General features: G+C 39.4%; 1 protein-coding gene and 1 long non-coding RNA gene across 3 annotated transcripts; both read left to right on the forward strand.

Moving 5' to 3' along the window:
- The first annotated feature begins 417 nt into the window (after positions 1-417).
- LOC309701295 lies at positions 418-4554 on the forward strand. Its single transcript, XR_014274937.1, has 3 exons — positions 418-1500; positions 2771-3033; positions 4303-4554. It is a non-coding gene; the product is annotated as an uncharacterized lncRNA (long non-coding RNA).
- An 885-nt stretch (positions 4555-5439) lies between these two features.
- On the forward strand, positions 5440-12545 carry LOC309701220 (T-cell surface antigen CD2-like). Of its 2 annotated transcripts, XM_082525318.1 has the most exons (8): positions 5440-5649; positions 6210-6353; positions 9186-9473; positions 9696-9775; positions 10068-10248; positions 10356-10385; positions 10502-10585; positions 11459-12545. In XM_082525318.1, the coding sequence occupies exons 2-8, from the start codon at positions 6272-6274 to the stop codon at positions 11518-11520; spliced, it is 807 nt and encodes a 268-aa protein (XP_082381444.1). In that variant the 5' UTR covers positions 5440-5649; positions 6210-6271; the 3' UTR covers positions 11521-12545. The 2 variants fall into 2 exon arrangements, with proteins under 2 accessions (XP_082381444.1, XP_082381445.1); XM_082525319.1 differs by lacking the exon at positions 10502-10585.
- Positions 12546-15802: the final 3257 nt, after the last annotated feature.

Genomic DNA, 15802 nt, shown 5'->3' on the forward strand with positions numbered 1-15802 from the left:
TTTGAATATATCATGATTAAACACATAGATAGACAGTTGTACTAGCTGATATTTTGGGTTTTATACACCAAAATATAAGAATACATTATAAACTTATATCAAATCACTGTGCAGACTCTGTGCTCTCGGCCACTTTGACTCTGTCCTGTAATAAATTACTATCTTTTAATAATGATACATTTACTACTTTATCACAGCTAAGTGCTGAAACTACTAATTACTAAATAACTTTATTTTGTACTTTCACATCAAACTGATAACAATAATAATAATTTCGGATAACTTTATCATTTATGGTGGACTTCTTTCCATGGATACTGTTACCGATAAAATAACTGTTTCACTGGTTTCTCTTGCCTCACACTAAAACGCTAACACAAATGTTAGAAATTTGATTATTTATTTTGTTGGGCTGATTATCATGCGGAATACAAATTTAATAGCATAGAGTAATGTTGAGAGACTGAGTGAACACCAGCGCCCTCTGCAGTTTGTGTGTGTAAGTGCAAAAGCTTACAGCACCTGGTATTCCCAGGCGGTCTCCCATCCAAGTACTGACCAGGCCCGACCCTGCTTAGCTTCCGAGATCAGACGAGATCGGGCGTGTTCAGGGTGGTATGGCCGTAAGCGAGAGCATAGCTACATAAAAGACCTTTTATAGCTGGCAAATGTCACACACTTTGATATATATTATTGTGTTAAGCTTCATAGTGTGTGAATGTGTGTGTGAATGGGTGGATGACTGGATGTGTAAAGCGCTTTGGGGTCCTTAGGGACTAGTAAAGCGCTATACAAATACAGGCCATTTACCATATGTTACAGCGAAACATGCAAACCTTAACTGCAGCTTCAAATTTGAGCTGCAAAAACGCTTTTCCAGCAGTAATATCACGATAAGAAGACATGTTCAGTGTTAAAGTGACAGAGGACGATTTGGAAGTCAAACATTTTTGTCGCTTTTTCTAGACTTTCACTTATATATAGAACATAAAAATGTAAGTGCGTACGTGTGTGTGTCATCACAGCATGTTTAAAAAGGCTGTTTCTGTGCTCTTCTCTCGCTTACGGCCATACCACCCTGAACGCGCCCGATCTCGTCTGATCTCGGAAGCTAAGCAGGGTCGGGCCTGGTCAGTACTTGGATGGGAGACCGCCTGGGAATACCAGGTGCTGTAAGCTTTTGCACTTCGACACGCAAACTGCAGAGGGCGCTGATGCTCACTTCCTCAACACCACTTACATCACACCCATTCACATCACATGTTAACATGAGGTGGAACGAAATTATGTACTTTATCTATGAGAGCAGACGAGGCCTCTTCCCTTCAAAACCACACATGCCCACTCACATAAACATGATGATGCCATGCTCTGACAGGAAACAGCCTCTAAAATGGAAAGCGGCTGTTAGCTGAATGTGATGACAACAGTGAAGAAGAAGATGGCTTCTGCTGCCACCATCGCTGTTTCTGCTCTGCTGCTTCATCACTGCCTCCACAGGTACGCTACACTTCATCTCTGTATGCTGTCAGGTGTAGTTTTGTTGTATTTGAGGGAGTTTTAAATGAGCGATCAGGTTGACATTTCAAAGTTCATGTAGATGCAGTAAATGAGATAAAACATCAAACAATTGTGCTTCTTTTAAAAAACTGATCATTATATTTACAAATTACAAGTATCATTCACCCAAAAGTGACCCACCAAATAAACTGTAGTAATCCTGTACTACACAAAGAATGAAAGTGTTCATTATTGGACTAAATGAGTAACTCTAATTATTTGAAACATCACACTGCCTCATCATAGTTCTTGTGATTACAGTCACTTGTCTCCCTGTCAAGCAAAAACGTTTATATGCGATCTTCACGTGATGTATTGTTGTCTGTCATCGCTGATGCTTTTTTGACTGTTTTCTTGGTGAGACCATGCATTACTTGGGCTTCATGAAATTAAGCACATTCCCACATGACAGTTATAAAGATAAATACTTTAATTCTTTTCTGCACATGTAAAGTTATGAAAGGGATTTTCCAGAAAACAACATTTCATGCTAAATGAAAGGTTTAGAGCAAGTGGCTCTGAAAAAAGACACCCAACCAGTTTTGAGTAGTGTGTCAGAATGAACGTAGAGGCTTACTTTCTTATTATTACTGAGGAAAATAATCATAAGATGATTGATTTCCTGTTCCCTTGACAGAAAGTGAAACTCTGATAAAGCGACTTAGTGATTGCAAAATTCATTTTACTGAGAACTGTTTTTGCACATTTGGTATATTTGTTTTCTTTGCAATGTCATGATGATTGTCGTGATCTCAAAAAGTTCCAGTCAATCTAAAAGTAGTCAGCTTCTAAAGTAGTCGACATTATTGAGAAGAATGTGAAATATCAGCTGATTGTCAATGATTTATCAAATTAAAACACGATATAACATCTCTATGGAGATTTTGAAAATTCTCACAAAGATATTTGTACATGCAGAAAATGTGTTTACATGCTGTGTACTAACTCAAGCTATGCTATGTGGACACCTTTGCAAAGCAGCGTTGCTCATGCACACAGAAATTAAATGTTAGTGTCTGACACTTTTTATCTGCATCGTGATTTCTTGGCAGCTACTTTGGAAATTTGTAAGAAGTCTGTAGATGGAACAAAGTTTAGGTACAGCCCTGAATTTAGTATGAATAACACAATGTCCTTCAAATGTTATAAATTGACATACAATCGTTCAGAGCCTTTCTAACATGGCTAATCTCATCTTTCTGTTTCAAAGGCTCTCAGGATGATTGTGTGTACGCTGCAACAGGCTCAAACTTCACTGTGTCACTTAAATATAAGTTAAAGGCATCAGAGAGCCTGAGATGGTTCAAGGACACAAATCTTTCATCGCAGACAGAAACAGGTGACCACAGGGGAAAATGATGATGCTGATTCAACTGGATGAAGACGAGTCAGGACGATACAGACCAGAGATTCACAGCACAGAGGGAATAAATGTGGGGGGAAATTTACCGAGTGTGCATTTGTGTGTATCAGGTAAGTAACAACACATTATACATACATTTATTCTGGTAATACAAATGTACTTTATAGCAAATGTTCTGCCTGTTTCTATGTTAGTCACACATTTAACCCACAGAAAACTGCTGGTTTATTAATGTACTAAAGTTACTGTCTAGCTTTCCCATACAGCATTATTATTATTTTTAATGTATTATCAAGATTATTTCTTGACGGGTGACCGTGGATCAGGGAGGTTGGGAAGCTCATCTGTAACCGGAAGGTCGCCGGTTCGATTCCCGGGCTCTCTGTCCTGGCCGTTGTGTCCTTGGGCAAGACACTTTACCCTACCGCCTACTGGTGGTGGCCAGAGGGGCCGATGGTGCGATATGGCAGCCTGGCTTCTGTCAGTCAATAAGACAAATGTCAGTTTTACTTGCAGTGTAAAAAGTTAGCATAACTCACACTCCTAGTTGTTTAATGTTTGTGGGACCATGAGTTGACTTGTTTTGTTTGATTTCTTGACAGTATATCATTATTATTAATAACGATGCAGGTTGGACATCTGGTGTTGGATTATGCTAAAAATTATATCTGGGCTTCGCAATATTTTATGCTGCTTGTTTAAATTGTGTCACTTACGGTGTGTCGATATAAGCAAATTGGTTAAACGTTTTGAATAATTCAGAAGAACTATATTTTAAATAAAAGCGCCACCAACAACCAATTTAAACAACATGAATTAAATGAAAGGTTTTAAAATGAGCAGGGTAGGGATTCTACAAAGCTCAAAGGTCCCATGTACTGAATCTCATCTGCCTCCACTATCTCTGCTCCTTGTAGGTTCACACCTGCCTCCCACACATTCATTTCTGATGTAGATAGACTCCACAAAGTAGTTCAGACAGATTTAAACCTGCTCTGCTGATGTAATGACTGTCTTAAGACAAGATTAAAAATAAAATACCATTATTAGTTACACAAATAGCAGTGGCATTAGCATAGATTAGCTGACATCAAATACACTTGGAGCTTTGAGATCAGTTGCTCCCGATGCATTCACCTCAGTGTGAATGTTAGATAGAAAGCACTTAGAAATAGAAAAAAGTGCTTTTTCTGTGCTGTTTAAAGCACTATATAAGAATGTGTCAGTTTACCATTGAGCTGTCTACAGTATATTGACTACAAAGGAGATCTAATTCTTTCTATTTATCCTTGTGTAGCTGACACAATCCTGTCTGAAAACATTAGGAGATGACCGGTGATTCTCCAGGTCTGATCTTTCATCTGTCCTTATTTTAACAGATTTGAGGGAGCTTTATTTGCAGTGGACTGATGAAGAACAGGAAAAGCCTCGTTGTTATGAGCATCGCTACCAGCAGCAGCCAGCTGTCAACACCAACAAAGAGGCTGAAAACAGCAGCGTCCCACAACCTGGCACCTGGGCACACTGTGATCTGAAGAGACATAACAGAAAATAACATTATCATCACCGTCTGGCCTTAGTGATGAAGTCATGTGATCTGTGCAGGATGCCTATAATATGTTATAATTAAAAAAAATTTAAACAGAGAGCCGTTTCTGCCGCATATATTAAAATAAACTGATATTTCATTCATTATTACCGTAATATTACCGTAAGGATCAGAATTTGTACCATGTACATGTGTATGGAATGGTGCCACCTTGTGGACATCTGCAAATACTGACAGAGTCACTGTTCATGTTTCTGAATATCAGCGATAACCAACTAATTAGGCCTACCATAAATAAAAACAGGGAAGAGGATGAAAAAAAAACAATTTACAATTTAAACAAAATTGAAGGAATGAATCAGAATTTGCCCACGGCTGAGACAGTTGGTCAGACCTAGAATCTTTGTGTGGTGTGTCACAAGTGGCAGAAAAAAAAGAGGAACGATGCTGATGAGAACTTGTACTTTAAAAAACAAACAAACAAACAAACACAGAAGAGAGCTTGGACAAAAAGCAACTAAAAAACTTTTTTATTTTTATTTTTTTAATTAATGAATTAAAACCTTCACATTTAGACAGAGACATTGTTACTCTGCTTCCTCTTATTTTATAAGCAGAATTGGCTTCATTCATTCACTCATTCAATCATATGACTTTTATTCACTTACTTCCACTTTTGTTCATTTTAACCAGCATGTTTTGTGTTTTTGTCTGAAGGCGGCATGTATGACATGACCTGCTGCCAGGTTAATAAACTGCTATCAGTGGAAAACGAGGAATCCGCAGTGGAATATGTAATCAATAGTTGCCAGAGTGACACTGCTTCTTTCATAAGAAATATCCAAACTTTTATACAGCTGTCTGAATGGCCAGATGTTTTTTTTTTTATTTATACTTCAGTATGTTTATGAAGGCATTTTGAAAACATGCCACCACGATGATCCCAAACAGATCCTGGAAATGACAGTTCAGGGGGCGGATCGGGTCCGCAGTCGCTTCCGCTTTGATAATCACAGTTCCCAGGATCACACCGCCTCCACCCTGAGTCAGAAGAAATCTTTTTAATTCATGATTTTTTTCTTTTTTTTTAATGGATCACATGGACTTTATTAATCATCATCTGCTGTCTGATAGCCTCACTGCAACTTAGGCTTCGTCCACATCCACACTGCTTTGGGTGGGTCTAAGCTTTGTGATCACAGAATCATTGTTTTCTAATACGCGCGTGTAAGAAATCGATGCAAATCTATCAACGTTATGTGTGCTGTGAACCCCGAAGACGAACGCGGTCAGTATCCATGATTGCTGTGATAGAGGAGCTGAAGAGAGAGTGGGTGAGCTGGGCTGACTTATAACTGCGGAAAGGGAGAGAGAGCGAGAGAGCTGCGCAGTAAATTCCTTCCTTTAAATAAAAGACATTTCAGCTCTAACCACAGTCTGGTCTATTGTTCAATTAGTTCAATTGTTTTTTTGTTTTTTTTTTACTTTCACTTTCTATTTACTGTGTTCGGTGACGTCATCCTCACTCTCTATAGCCAGAAATTGAGGCAATATTCCTGTTGGAATATAATATGTTGGTAACCAAAAGGGAAACTTAAGAACATGCTAGACAGTCTGGATTGCATCAGTTGGCTCAACAATTTCCCGAAAACACATCTGCTTTGTTTGCAGCTGTTTTTGTTTGTTTGATACATTTTGTTCATTTTTGCTCACTTTTGTATTTTTTCACGTCGTTAGAAGGCCTTTGGATATTCATCTACCCCTGATTTGGACTGAGTAACTGTTTGGACCTGAATGTGATGAGAAGAGTGAAGAAGATGTCTTCTTCTTCCATTATCACCGCTGTGTTTCTGCTCTGCTGCTTAGCCAACGGCTCCACAGGTACAAATACAATTTAATGAATCTCATTATTAATTCCTCAGGCTTTATTAAAGGAAAAGTTCATTTTAACTTTTCAAATCGTTCTTTAAGATGCCACTTGTGATTGGCCAGATGTTCTATGTGATTTAGTGATCGTGCAGTTTTATTTCTTTTTCAATTTCTTTTTTTTCTTTATGAGGCTGTCAGTGGAAATGTGCTTTACCATCAAAAAACCTAGAATTTAGCAATAATTACTGAACTAAAGTATCTCTGCTGTCACTGAAGCTTTGCAAAATCCTCTTGGAGGATTGCCTTTTCACATCTCTGATGCAGCGTGATGGCTTTGCCCTTGCTGTTCTTAGGCTCACCACATGCAGCCATGGTTTCTGATTGGCCCGGACAGTGACAGTCCTGGTCTCTGTGACATCACTGATGCACTTTGAAATGTAGGCAATGACAGTTTGTCTGTGAAGGTTCTCAGTCATCTGGGTAATCGCAGTCTAAGGAGCTGGGAAAGAAAAATTTCTTCAAGTTTCTTGAAGACGTTTCACCTCATATGAGAAGCTTCTTCAGTTCTAAGACCAATTGGTGGAGAGTCCCAGATTTAAGCCCTTTGGGGGAGACCCTCAAGAGGGTCATGGACCCCCTATTGATCCCCTACCTAATCACATGATCCAAGGTGTGAAAACAGGTGTAGGTGACAGCCAAGGTTTTGGGTGAGCTCATTGTGAAACCTGGCCCCACCCTATCATGTGATTTCCTGAGGTTAGATGGCCCAGGATGTGAGTGGGCGTTAAGGTGCCTGGGAAGGGATCTCAAAACTGGATCATAGATGGCAGACAGTTGGTGTCGTAAACCCCCGCCTCTGTTCAAAGATGGTCGCTCACAGTGGACATAAATGGCTTCTTTCACTCCTTTCAAACCATCTGTCTTCTCTGTCCAAAATGTGAACATTGGCATGCTCAAAAGAGTGACCTTTGACCTTTAGATGCAGATGGACAGCAGAGTCTTGTCCCGTGGAGGTGGCTCTTCTATGTTGATCCAGCTTGTTGTCCAGGGAGAGCACGTTGGACAGTACGATGGGGGAAATAGCAGGTTTGTGTGAATTAGCTGCTAGCCTACTCCGGATGCCTCCACACTTACCCGTCTTCTTCCTCTTGCACTGCCTGACACGTTCCATCTGTGTGCGAGATCTAGTAGCAGGGCTCGCTGAATGTAGGTGCCTCCGAAGCAGTCCGCAGTCCCTCAGTGTAATTCATAGCTCTTCCGTGATTAATAAAGTCAGTTTGCTTTTCTTGATTTTGAGAAGGAGCTCATGACAGTGTGGACCTTGTTTCACAAGAAAAAGAGCAAAACAAAGACACTGTTTTGTCGGGACAGAGAGCAGCCGCCCTGTGTGTCCATGTCGGGATAAGATGGTGAAAGATGAACCTTTAGGCCCTCCCTCGATTCAGAGATGGTCTTTCCCTTTTCACGTAAATGGCCTCATTGACGCCGTGCTCAAACCAGCGTTCCTCCCTGTCCAGGATGTGAACATCCTCATGCTTGAAAGAGTGTCCACTGGCCTGTAGCTGTAAATAGACTGCAGAGTCCGGCCTAACGAGGTAGTTCTTCTGTGTTGTGCCATCCTCTTTGCCAGAGGTTGTTTGGTTTCTCCGATGTATAAATCCTGGCAATCCTCCTGGCACTCAACAGCGTACACTATGTTACTCTGTTTGTGTCGGGGGACCTGATCCTTGGGTGGACCAATTTTTGGCGCAGCGTGTTTTGGGATTTGAAACCCACAAAGATTCAGTGTTTAGAAAAAATGCGTCTCAACTGCTCCGACACTCCTGACACATACAGGATCACTACGAGTCTTCGCTTAGGCAGCGTTCGTCCTTCTCTCCTGGATTGCCTGGAGCTTTCTGGTTGGGGAAACCTACAGTCAGCTGAGACCAGTGTTGGGCAAGTTACTTTGAAAAAGTAATTATAGTTACTAGTTACTACTTCAAAAAAGTAACTGAGTTAGTAACTGAGTTACATGATTCTAAAAGTAATTAATTACTTGAAAAGTAACGATTGCGTTACTTTAAAAAAATGTTTAACCCTCTGGGGTCCAGCTTATAATTGTCCATTTTTAGCTACTTTTGATTTTTGATCAAAAACCAGACAAAAAACATAAAATCAGAGTAGAAAAAGTTATATTTTTTACTGTAACAACCACAAACATGTTTATTGAATCATATTTCATAACTTTAAATGCAAATAAAAATTGTCAATTTTAAAATCATATGCACAAGTTTTGCAAACAACAAAGTTATTTGCATCCATTTAACTTTTACCCTTTTTAAAATAACCATTTCAAATTATTTACATAACCATCAGCTGTTCTGCATTCAATAAGTGTTCCCACACCATATAGAAGAACTCCAAAAAAAGCCTGATACCTGCAGGTCTGACAGCAGCAGGTGTATCACTCCTGATAGCAGTCGCCTCATTGTTCTGACACACAACACAAAACTCTCTCTCGCTCACTCTCTCACTCACTCGATTGTTTTATAGCTGTTTGTGGTTGTGTAGTTTGTAATGCTGTTAGTCCCATCACTGGGACTGAAGAAGTCACTTGGATGAGTGACGAAACATTTCTCCCAAACAAAACGCTACGTCCAGTTGAACAGAATTAACTTTTTGGGATTACCTGGATGCACTTTTGTTTCTTCTTGACACCAGGTTTTCATTCACCTTTTAAACATTAAAAAAAAAAACACCAAGAAGTAATAAAAATAATAATTTCCTTCAAATTTGATGAATTGACATGTAGTTGTTGAGAGCTTTTCTAGCATGACTATTCTTCATTTCTTTATCTTTCAGGCTCTCAGGATGATTGTGTTTATGCTGCAACAGGATCAAACTTCACTGTGCCACTTAGATATGAGCTGAAGGAATCAGATTACCTGAAATGGCTCAAGGACACAAGAATAATCTTTTATCGCAGACAGAAACAGGTGATGAGAGGGATAAATGATGATGTTGATTCAACTGGATCACTAAAGCTGACACAACTCACCAAAGACAAGTCAGGACGATACAGACCAGAGGTTTACACAGAGGGAATAAATGTGGGGGGAGATTTACAGAGTGTGCATTTGTGTGTATTAGGTAAGTAAAACACATTATATGTGTATTTGTTGTGTTTGTACTACTTCTATCACAACAAGCAAGTGTGCTAAGCTGTCTTAGTCATACTTTGTCATTAAGAGTATTTGGTTTTATTATGACGCCACTTTTCAGTCTTATTAATCAACAGTGTTGGTTATTGTAGAAAAGCATTATCAGCAGTAGTTTATATAATGTTGATATAAAGAAATTTTCTGTACTCAGACCGTGTGCAGAAGCCCAAAGTAACAGTGATGTGTGCAGGCGATAAGACAAAAGTCTCTTTTACTTGCAATGTTATTAAGGTGAGTACAATATTTATTGTTTCAGGTGCAATTAAGTTAGAGTAATCTACCAATAACTGACTCATAATTAAGCTGTTGAAGAATCTGTAGTTTGCAGTGTGCATTTCCTCAGATGTTGTTTCAGTGAGGCTTGGGTCTCTATGTATGTATTATTTAATTATATAGGCTGGAAAATTACCCAAAATGTATGAAAAGATTATTATATTTCTAATTTTGGCGAAGTTTAACTTTTTATGTTAGACTTAAAATCTGAACCTTCCAATAAATCCACTAATTGTCTGTTTGTCTACAGAGTGAAAATAATTTTCAGATCAAATGGTTTATGGGTGATAAACCTGTGGCAGAAAAAGAGACTGGCAAGGAGCTGACAAGGCCAGCCGAAGACGTGCTAAATGCTCGTTTCTCTTGCAATGTTTCTAACCCCGTCAGCTCTGAGATCAGTCAGCCTGTTCAACAAGACTGCATTAAGCCCTGTAAGTAGTCAAGTCAGTGACACTGGGTTGTGCAAGTATGATGTGCTATCACGTGTCACCTGTCAGTCATCTCCAAATAAATACATTTCTGCTCCTGTTGTTTTAAGCTGATCACAGTGGCATCTGGATCGCTGTGGGTATGTTTCACATCTTATATGAAATGTGGAGGAATTAAACTTCACACAATCATTTGTCTATTTCTAGTCCCACTTTAACATGTCAAACACAATTTGCTGTTATTCTTCACCATCAGGCATTTGTATTTGTTTGGTGGTAATCCTTGTTGTCGTCATTTGCTGTGTCCAGTCCAGACGGAAAAAGCGGATTAAAAAAATCCGTAAGATTTCTTTTCAAAAATGTCGTCTCCTTTTTATTTTGTTGCTGGGTTGTTTTGGCTGGTGTTTGGTGGCAGGGCGTATACTTCACTGAAAGCTCAATAACGTTTCTTCCTTGAGTATTGAGACAATAAGTTCATTTTTCTTTAGGTTTAGCCATTGTAATGAATTTCACAGTGCAGTATTGACATTAAGACTGAACAAACCAGGCTGAACATGTAATGCTGGATTAGGCTACAGATGACACAAATTATTGTGTCAAAGAAGGAAATTAAGTTTTTAATGTTTTGAGCAGTTTCTTATCTTTTACTACATGGTCAGAAATCATCACGTGTTGCTGAAATGACCTTTTTTGTGACTGGGTGGTCTGTGGTCTGGATTTGATTTCATTTTTATTTTTTTTAAATCTGAGTGACACCTCCAACATGTGTTGAGCTTTTACATTTTGTTGATTGCAAAGCAGATGAAGTTTGATTCTAGCTCATCTTTGTTTAGCTGGCAACACCACATCAAAGCCAGGGTCTTAGTATGAGCAGGTTTTGCGAGAAATGATGAGAGATGATTGTGATGTGAAGACACAGGATGTCTTTTGTCCTGTTTCCCTCCTCTCACCCTAACCGGTGGCGGCTGATGGCTCCTCCTCCCTGAGCTGGTGGTTTCTTCCTTAAAGGGAGTTTTTCCTTCTCACTGTCACTAAAGCTCTTACTCATAGGGGGTCATATGATTGTTGGGGTTTTCTGTTTCTTTGGATTACTGTAAGGTCTTGACAATATAAAGTGTCTCGCATCAACTATTGTTGTGATTTGGCGCAGTATTGACACAACTGAACTGAGCTGATTCTCCCTCTGACCTGTCGTCTATGCTTATTTTAACAGAGGAGGAGGAGCTTCGTTTGCAGATCACTCAGGAACAGCAGCAACATCAGCAGCAGCTGTAGTGAGCTGGCCTGCAACACTCAAATAACTGATCACCACCATCGCGACCAGCAGCATCCCAGAACCTCTGAGTGAGACAACAGAAAAAATACAATCATTATCCAGCCTCAGTGCTGAGATGAAACGGTGTGTTTAGGACCCCTCGTTTGTTTACACTGACTGTATAAACTGGGTTAAATGTGCACACAATAATGGAGCAGGTTAATAAACCCATATAGACGATCAGTCTAAACAAGTGCTAATCAGTATTTGATCAACATTGATGGACTCATTTTTATTAAAGACTCATGTGTTACAGTGTTTTTAAAAGATGTGGGAAAACTAGATTATTCTTGGAATACTGTCGTCTACTTGTCTGTGTGGAAAAGCTTGTTCTTGTAAAAATGTGATGACACTTATATTTTGACTTTTTTAACATTTTTTCTACTTTTGTTTTTCCTGTAGGTTTTTTAAAATGTTACCTTTAAACAGTTGTAATTTAGCATAGCATAGCATGGCCATCTCTGTAGTCCTCTTGCTTGTGAACTCTGGGATTTGTATTACAACCAAAGTATCTCAAAGCCATGGCAGTCCTTTACTGTTTCTGTTTTAAACTGCTTGAAAGGGACTGACTTGTATTTTCAGACCTATGAATTCTGCCATAAACATCTGTTTGAAATGTTTTGTGTTCCTCTTCTGTTTGACAAAAAGTTCTGCTTCTATTTTTTTAATCAGTAATACTCTAATGTGAATAATAAGCATGGCCTTCCTTATGAACGCATCAACAGTTGGATGCGTGGAAAAAGTGTATAATTATATTTGGATATATTTTTGCAAAAGGCTGTGATTTTTCCTGCTGAAGTATTTCTTCAGCTTTCCAAGGATTTACCCATGAACTCCTGCAGCTAGATGGTACCAGAAGGTATATTTTGCTATCTGATCACATGGTTGTATAACATATTGACACTGGTCTCACTTCTGCCCTTGGATTCTGTTATTCGTGTTTTTTGTTTATCATTACTGATAAAATAAAGTATTTTACTCTTTTCTCTCGCCTCACAGTTCATTATTTCAAAACCACTACCAGGTGAAGAAAAGTGAAACAGTATTCTCTCCCGAGAAAGCAGCAGCGCCCTCTGCAGTTTGTGTGTTGAAGTGAAAAAGCTTACAGGACTGCAAGTACTGACGAGGACCAACCCTGCTCAGCTTCCAGGATCAGGCGTGTTCAGGGTGGTATGGCCATAAACGAGAGGACAGTGCAGAAACTGCCTTTTTATACGTGCTGTGATGACACACACATGCTTATATTCTTATGTTCTATATATAAGTGAAAGTCTCCAAAAGACAAAAATGTTTGACCTACAAATCGTCCTAACACACTGTGTGCTCTCTGTCAATTTAACACTGCTGAAATAAACGAACGTGTTCTTAAGGTGATGTTACTGCAGGAAAAGCAATTTTGCAGCTCAAATTTGAAGCTGCAGCTAATAAAGAAGGTTTGCATGTTTTTGTTGTAACATATGCAGTTTAGCACAATAATATATATATAGGCTTTTTATGTAGTGGCTCTCTCGCTTAGGGCCATACCACCCTGAACACACCCGACCTTCAGGAGCAGGACTACACCTTGACACCTCCCCTTCCTGTTCTGTATATATATTAACCCCCTCCTTTAAGTAACCTTTCAAATTCAACCAGTACCTCCAAAACTGATACATCACCTTTATTTGTTATGGAATCAATCAGTAGTCCCTGTACCTTACTCAAATGAAGCAAACTAGCCAGCCTGGTAACCCGTCTGCATCATCCAGCTTAAGTGAAACTCACCCTTAAGCCTTTAGCTGTCAGCAATTATCTCCTGCCTAAAAATTCCCAGCATGCTTCACCGCCAGAGCCTCTGTTCAGACCCCGACCAAGTCACTACCTGATTCAGGTTCCCTCACTCTTTCATCAAGTTTTCTCATCATCTGCACTTTCTTCTGATCTCTTTTCCTGGCGTTCCTTTTTCATGTTTGTTGGCACATTCAATAATGCTGGCACTTCATTCAGTGCAATCCCTGACAACCTGATTGAGGTCACGAGCCGCTCGTCATCTTAAGCCTGCCTACCAGTTAGAGTCTTCGACCTTTGTAGCAGACAGTCATCAATGCTTCTTGGGGATGGGCCATCAGTCTCCTCTGAGGGCTTCTCCAAACTGCAGCCTCAGTTCCTGCTCAGGCATCTGCCATTACCAACTAGAAACGCTGTCAAACCTGAATGAGGATGAGGTGTCAGCTGGTGAATTCTAGTGTTAGCCACATTGAGCTGCTGTGGGCAACAAGTTTCTTTTTCTCATATATATATATATTTAAAAGGTTCAAATCATGCATTTTAACATGTCTATACAAACAGGATTTTTGATGTTTGTGTTCCCACACCACCATGCAAACAGGTATAGAAGAAACCAGTTTAATGCAACAAAAACAGGAATACTGCTGTAAAACCATACAGAGGAGTTTTCTCTAGCACAAACAACTTCTGTGTATTTCCCCCTTCTTATCAGGCGTTCAGTTTCTGCAGTAAGTGTTAAACCACACATGAGAAGTGGCATGTTATTGACGACAAACTTGTTTTTTTCTTTTTAAAAACAAACAGCTGCAGGGTACAGTACACACACAGTCCCAGAGAGCCGTTTTTGTCTTAAATGCACATAAAACATTTGGTTGCACTCACACACATCTATATTTCACTCCAGTTAAATTCATTTACCAGTCTTATCATGTTTAACATCAATCTTTCATCTGGGTCCTCTTCCATCACTGCTGACAGCAGGACAAAAACAGTTCTTCGTGCTTGTGTTTTCATTTTGTTCGTTTGTTTCGTTTTTATGTTTTTAGCAGTTTTGAACTTCAACATCAGAGTGAAACCAAGATGCCGCCTTATTAGGCAGAGAGGGTCTAACAAAACAGACTGTTGTGTTCCATTAATGTTAGAGTCTGAGGTAAAATGTATGAACCAAAAGTGTTTTTTCTTACCTTTCATCCTGCCAAACCTTCAGAGGTAAGATATATTTTAATCTTCTCATCATTATAGTTTTGGCCTTTTTAACTGCAGGTGTTCTATTGTACAGAAATGCTGATGTAATAAAGATTACATAACTTTTTCATGTAATACTCATGGAAGTTTTCATTCTCGCTCATTTTTTATATGTAAAGCATCTAAATTACTAAATCCATTTTTACTGGTCTATGGAGGAACAGCATGAGCAGTGGCAGAACTACAGAATGACCTCCAGCAGGACGCTGGTGTGAATGTCTCTGATCAAACAATCAGAAACAGACTTTATGAGGGTGGTCTGAGGGCCCAGTGTCCTCTAGTGGGTCCTGTGCTCAGTGCTCAGCCATAAAGAACATTATGCTGCCTGTTACATCGTTCAGTATGACCAAGTTTGGAGGTGGGTCAAAGATGGTCTGTGGAGCCATATTCATTGAGGGACTGACCTCTACAGCCTAGGCAATGGTACCCTTACTGCCATTAGATATCAGGATGAAATCCTTGGATCCACAGACTGTAGTTGGTCCCGAGTTCCTCCTGGTGCACAACAGTGCACATCCTCATCCTGCAAGCTGTATGCAGACAGTTGATCTGCATACAGTGGGTAAAATGAGTCTTGAACAAGTCACAAATTTTCTAAGTAAATATTATATTTCTATATTTCTAATGGTGCTATTGACATGAAATTAATTCAATTATTAGTGAATCAATTATTAATAAAAAAATAAATTTAAATAAAAGCATCTTAAATTGTTATTTTATCAGATACATTGTCCTCACAGGTGTCAGCATTAGTATCCACAGGCCCTAAAATCTTTGATTGATTGATCCAGTCTTATGACATTTGAGCACATTCCAGTAATCTTCCACGAAGTGAGCAGCTGTTGCTGTCCCTCTTTTCATGCTTTGCTTTTGCTCTTAGAGCTTTCTGGCACTGACACAGTATTCATCTCACAGGCAACGATAATTTGCATCTTGATTAAGTTGGACTGATAAGCTACACTAATATCTTTCTTCAGGGTTAAGTTCAACTCCAGCTGCAGCCTCTGGGCCACTTTACTGTCGGCTATATTGCAATTAGATATTTGTTTTCTTTATTGTAACCAAAGTCATAATGCTCTGCTAGCTGATAGAGATTTCTGACAAAGGCTTTTACACTCTCACCATGTCGTTGGGAACTTTGATGGAAATTCACACGTTCATGAATCGTGTTGTTCTTCTTTAACATTTTGTAGGAATTATCGTTTGCATATCGCCGTCCTCTTGGTTGAG

Source organism: Aulonocara stuartgranti, assembly GCF_965226115.1.
Source record: "Aulonocara stuartgranti genome assembly, chromosome: 23".
In the NCBI taxonomy this organism is placed as follows: Eukaryota; Metazoa; Chordata; class Actinopteri; order Cichliformes; family Cichlidae; genus Aulonocara; species Aulonocara stuartgranti.

Coding starts and splice junctions, on each gene's coding strand:
- LOC309701220 (XM_082525318.1), top strand. CDS start 6,272: ATGAGAAGAGTGAAGAAGATGTCTTCTTCTTCCATTATCACCGCTGTG. Junction 9,474..9,695: donor TGTGCATTTGTGTGTATTAG/GTAAGTAAAACA, acceptor TTCTGTACTCAG/ACCGTGTGCAGAAGCCCAAA. Junction 10,586..11,458: donor AAAGCGGATTAAAAAAATCC/GTAAGATTTCTT, acceptor TTATTTTAACAG/AGGAGGAGGAGCTTCGTTTG.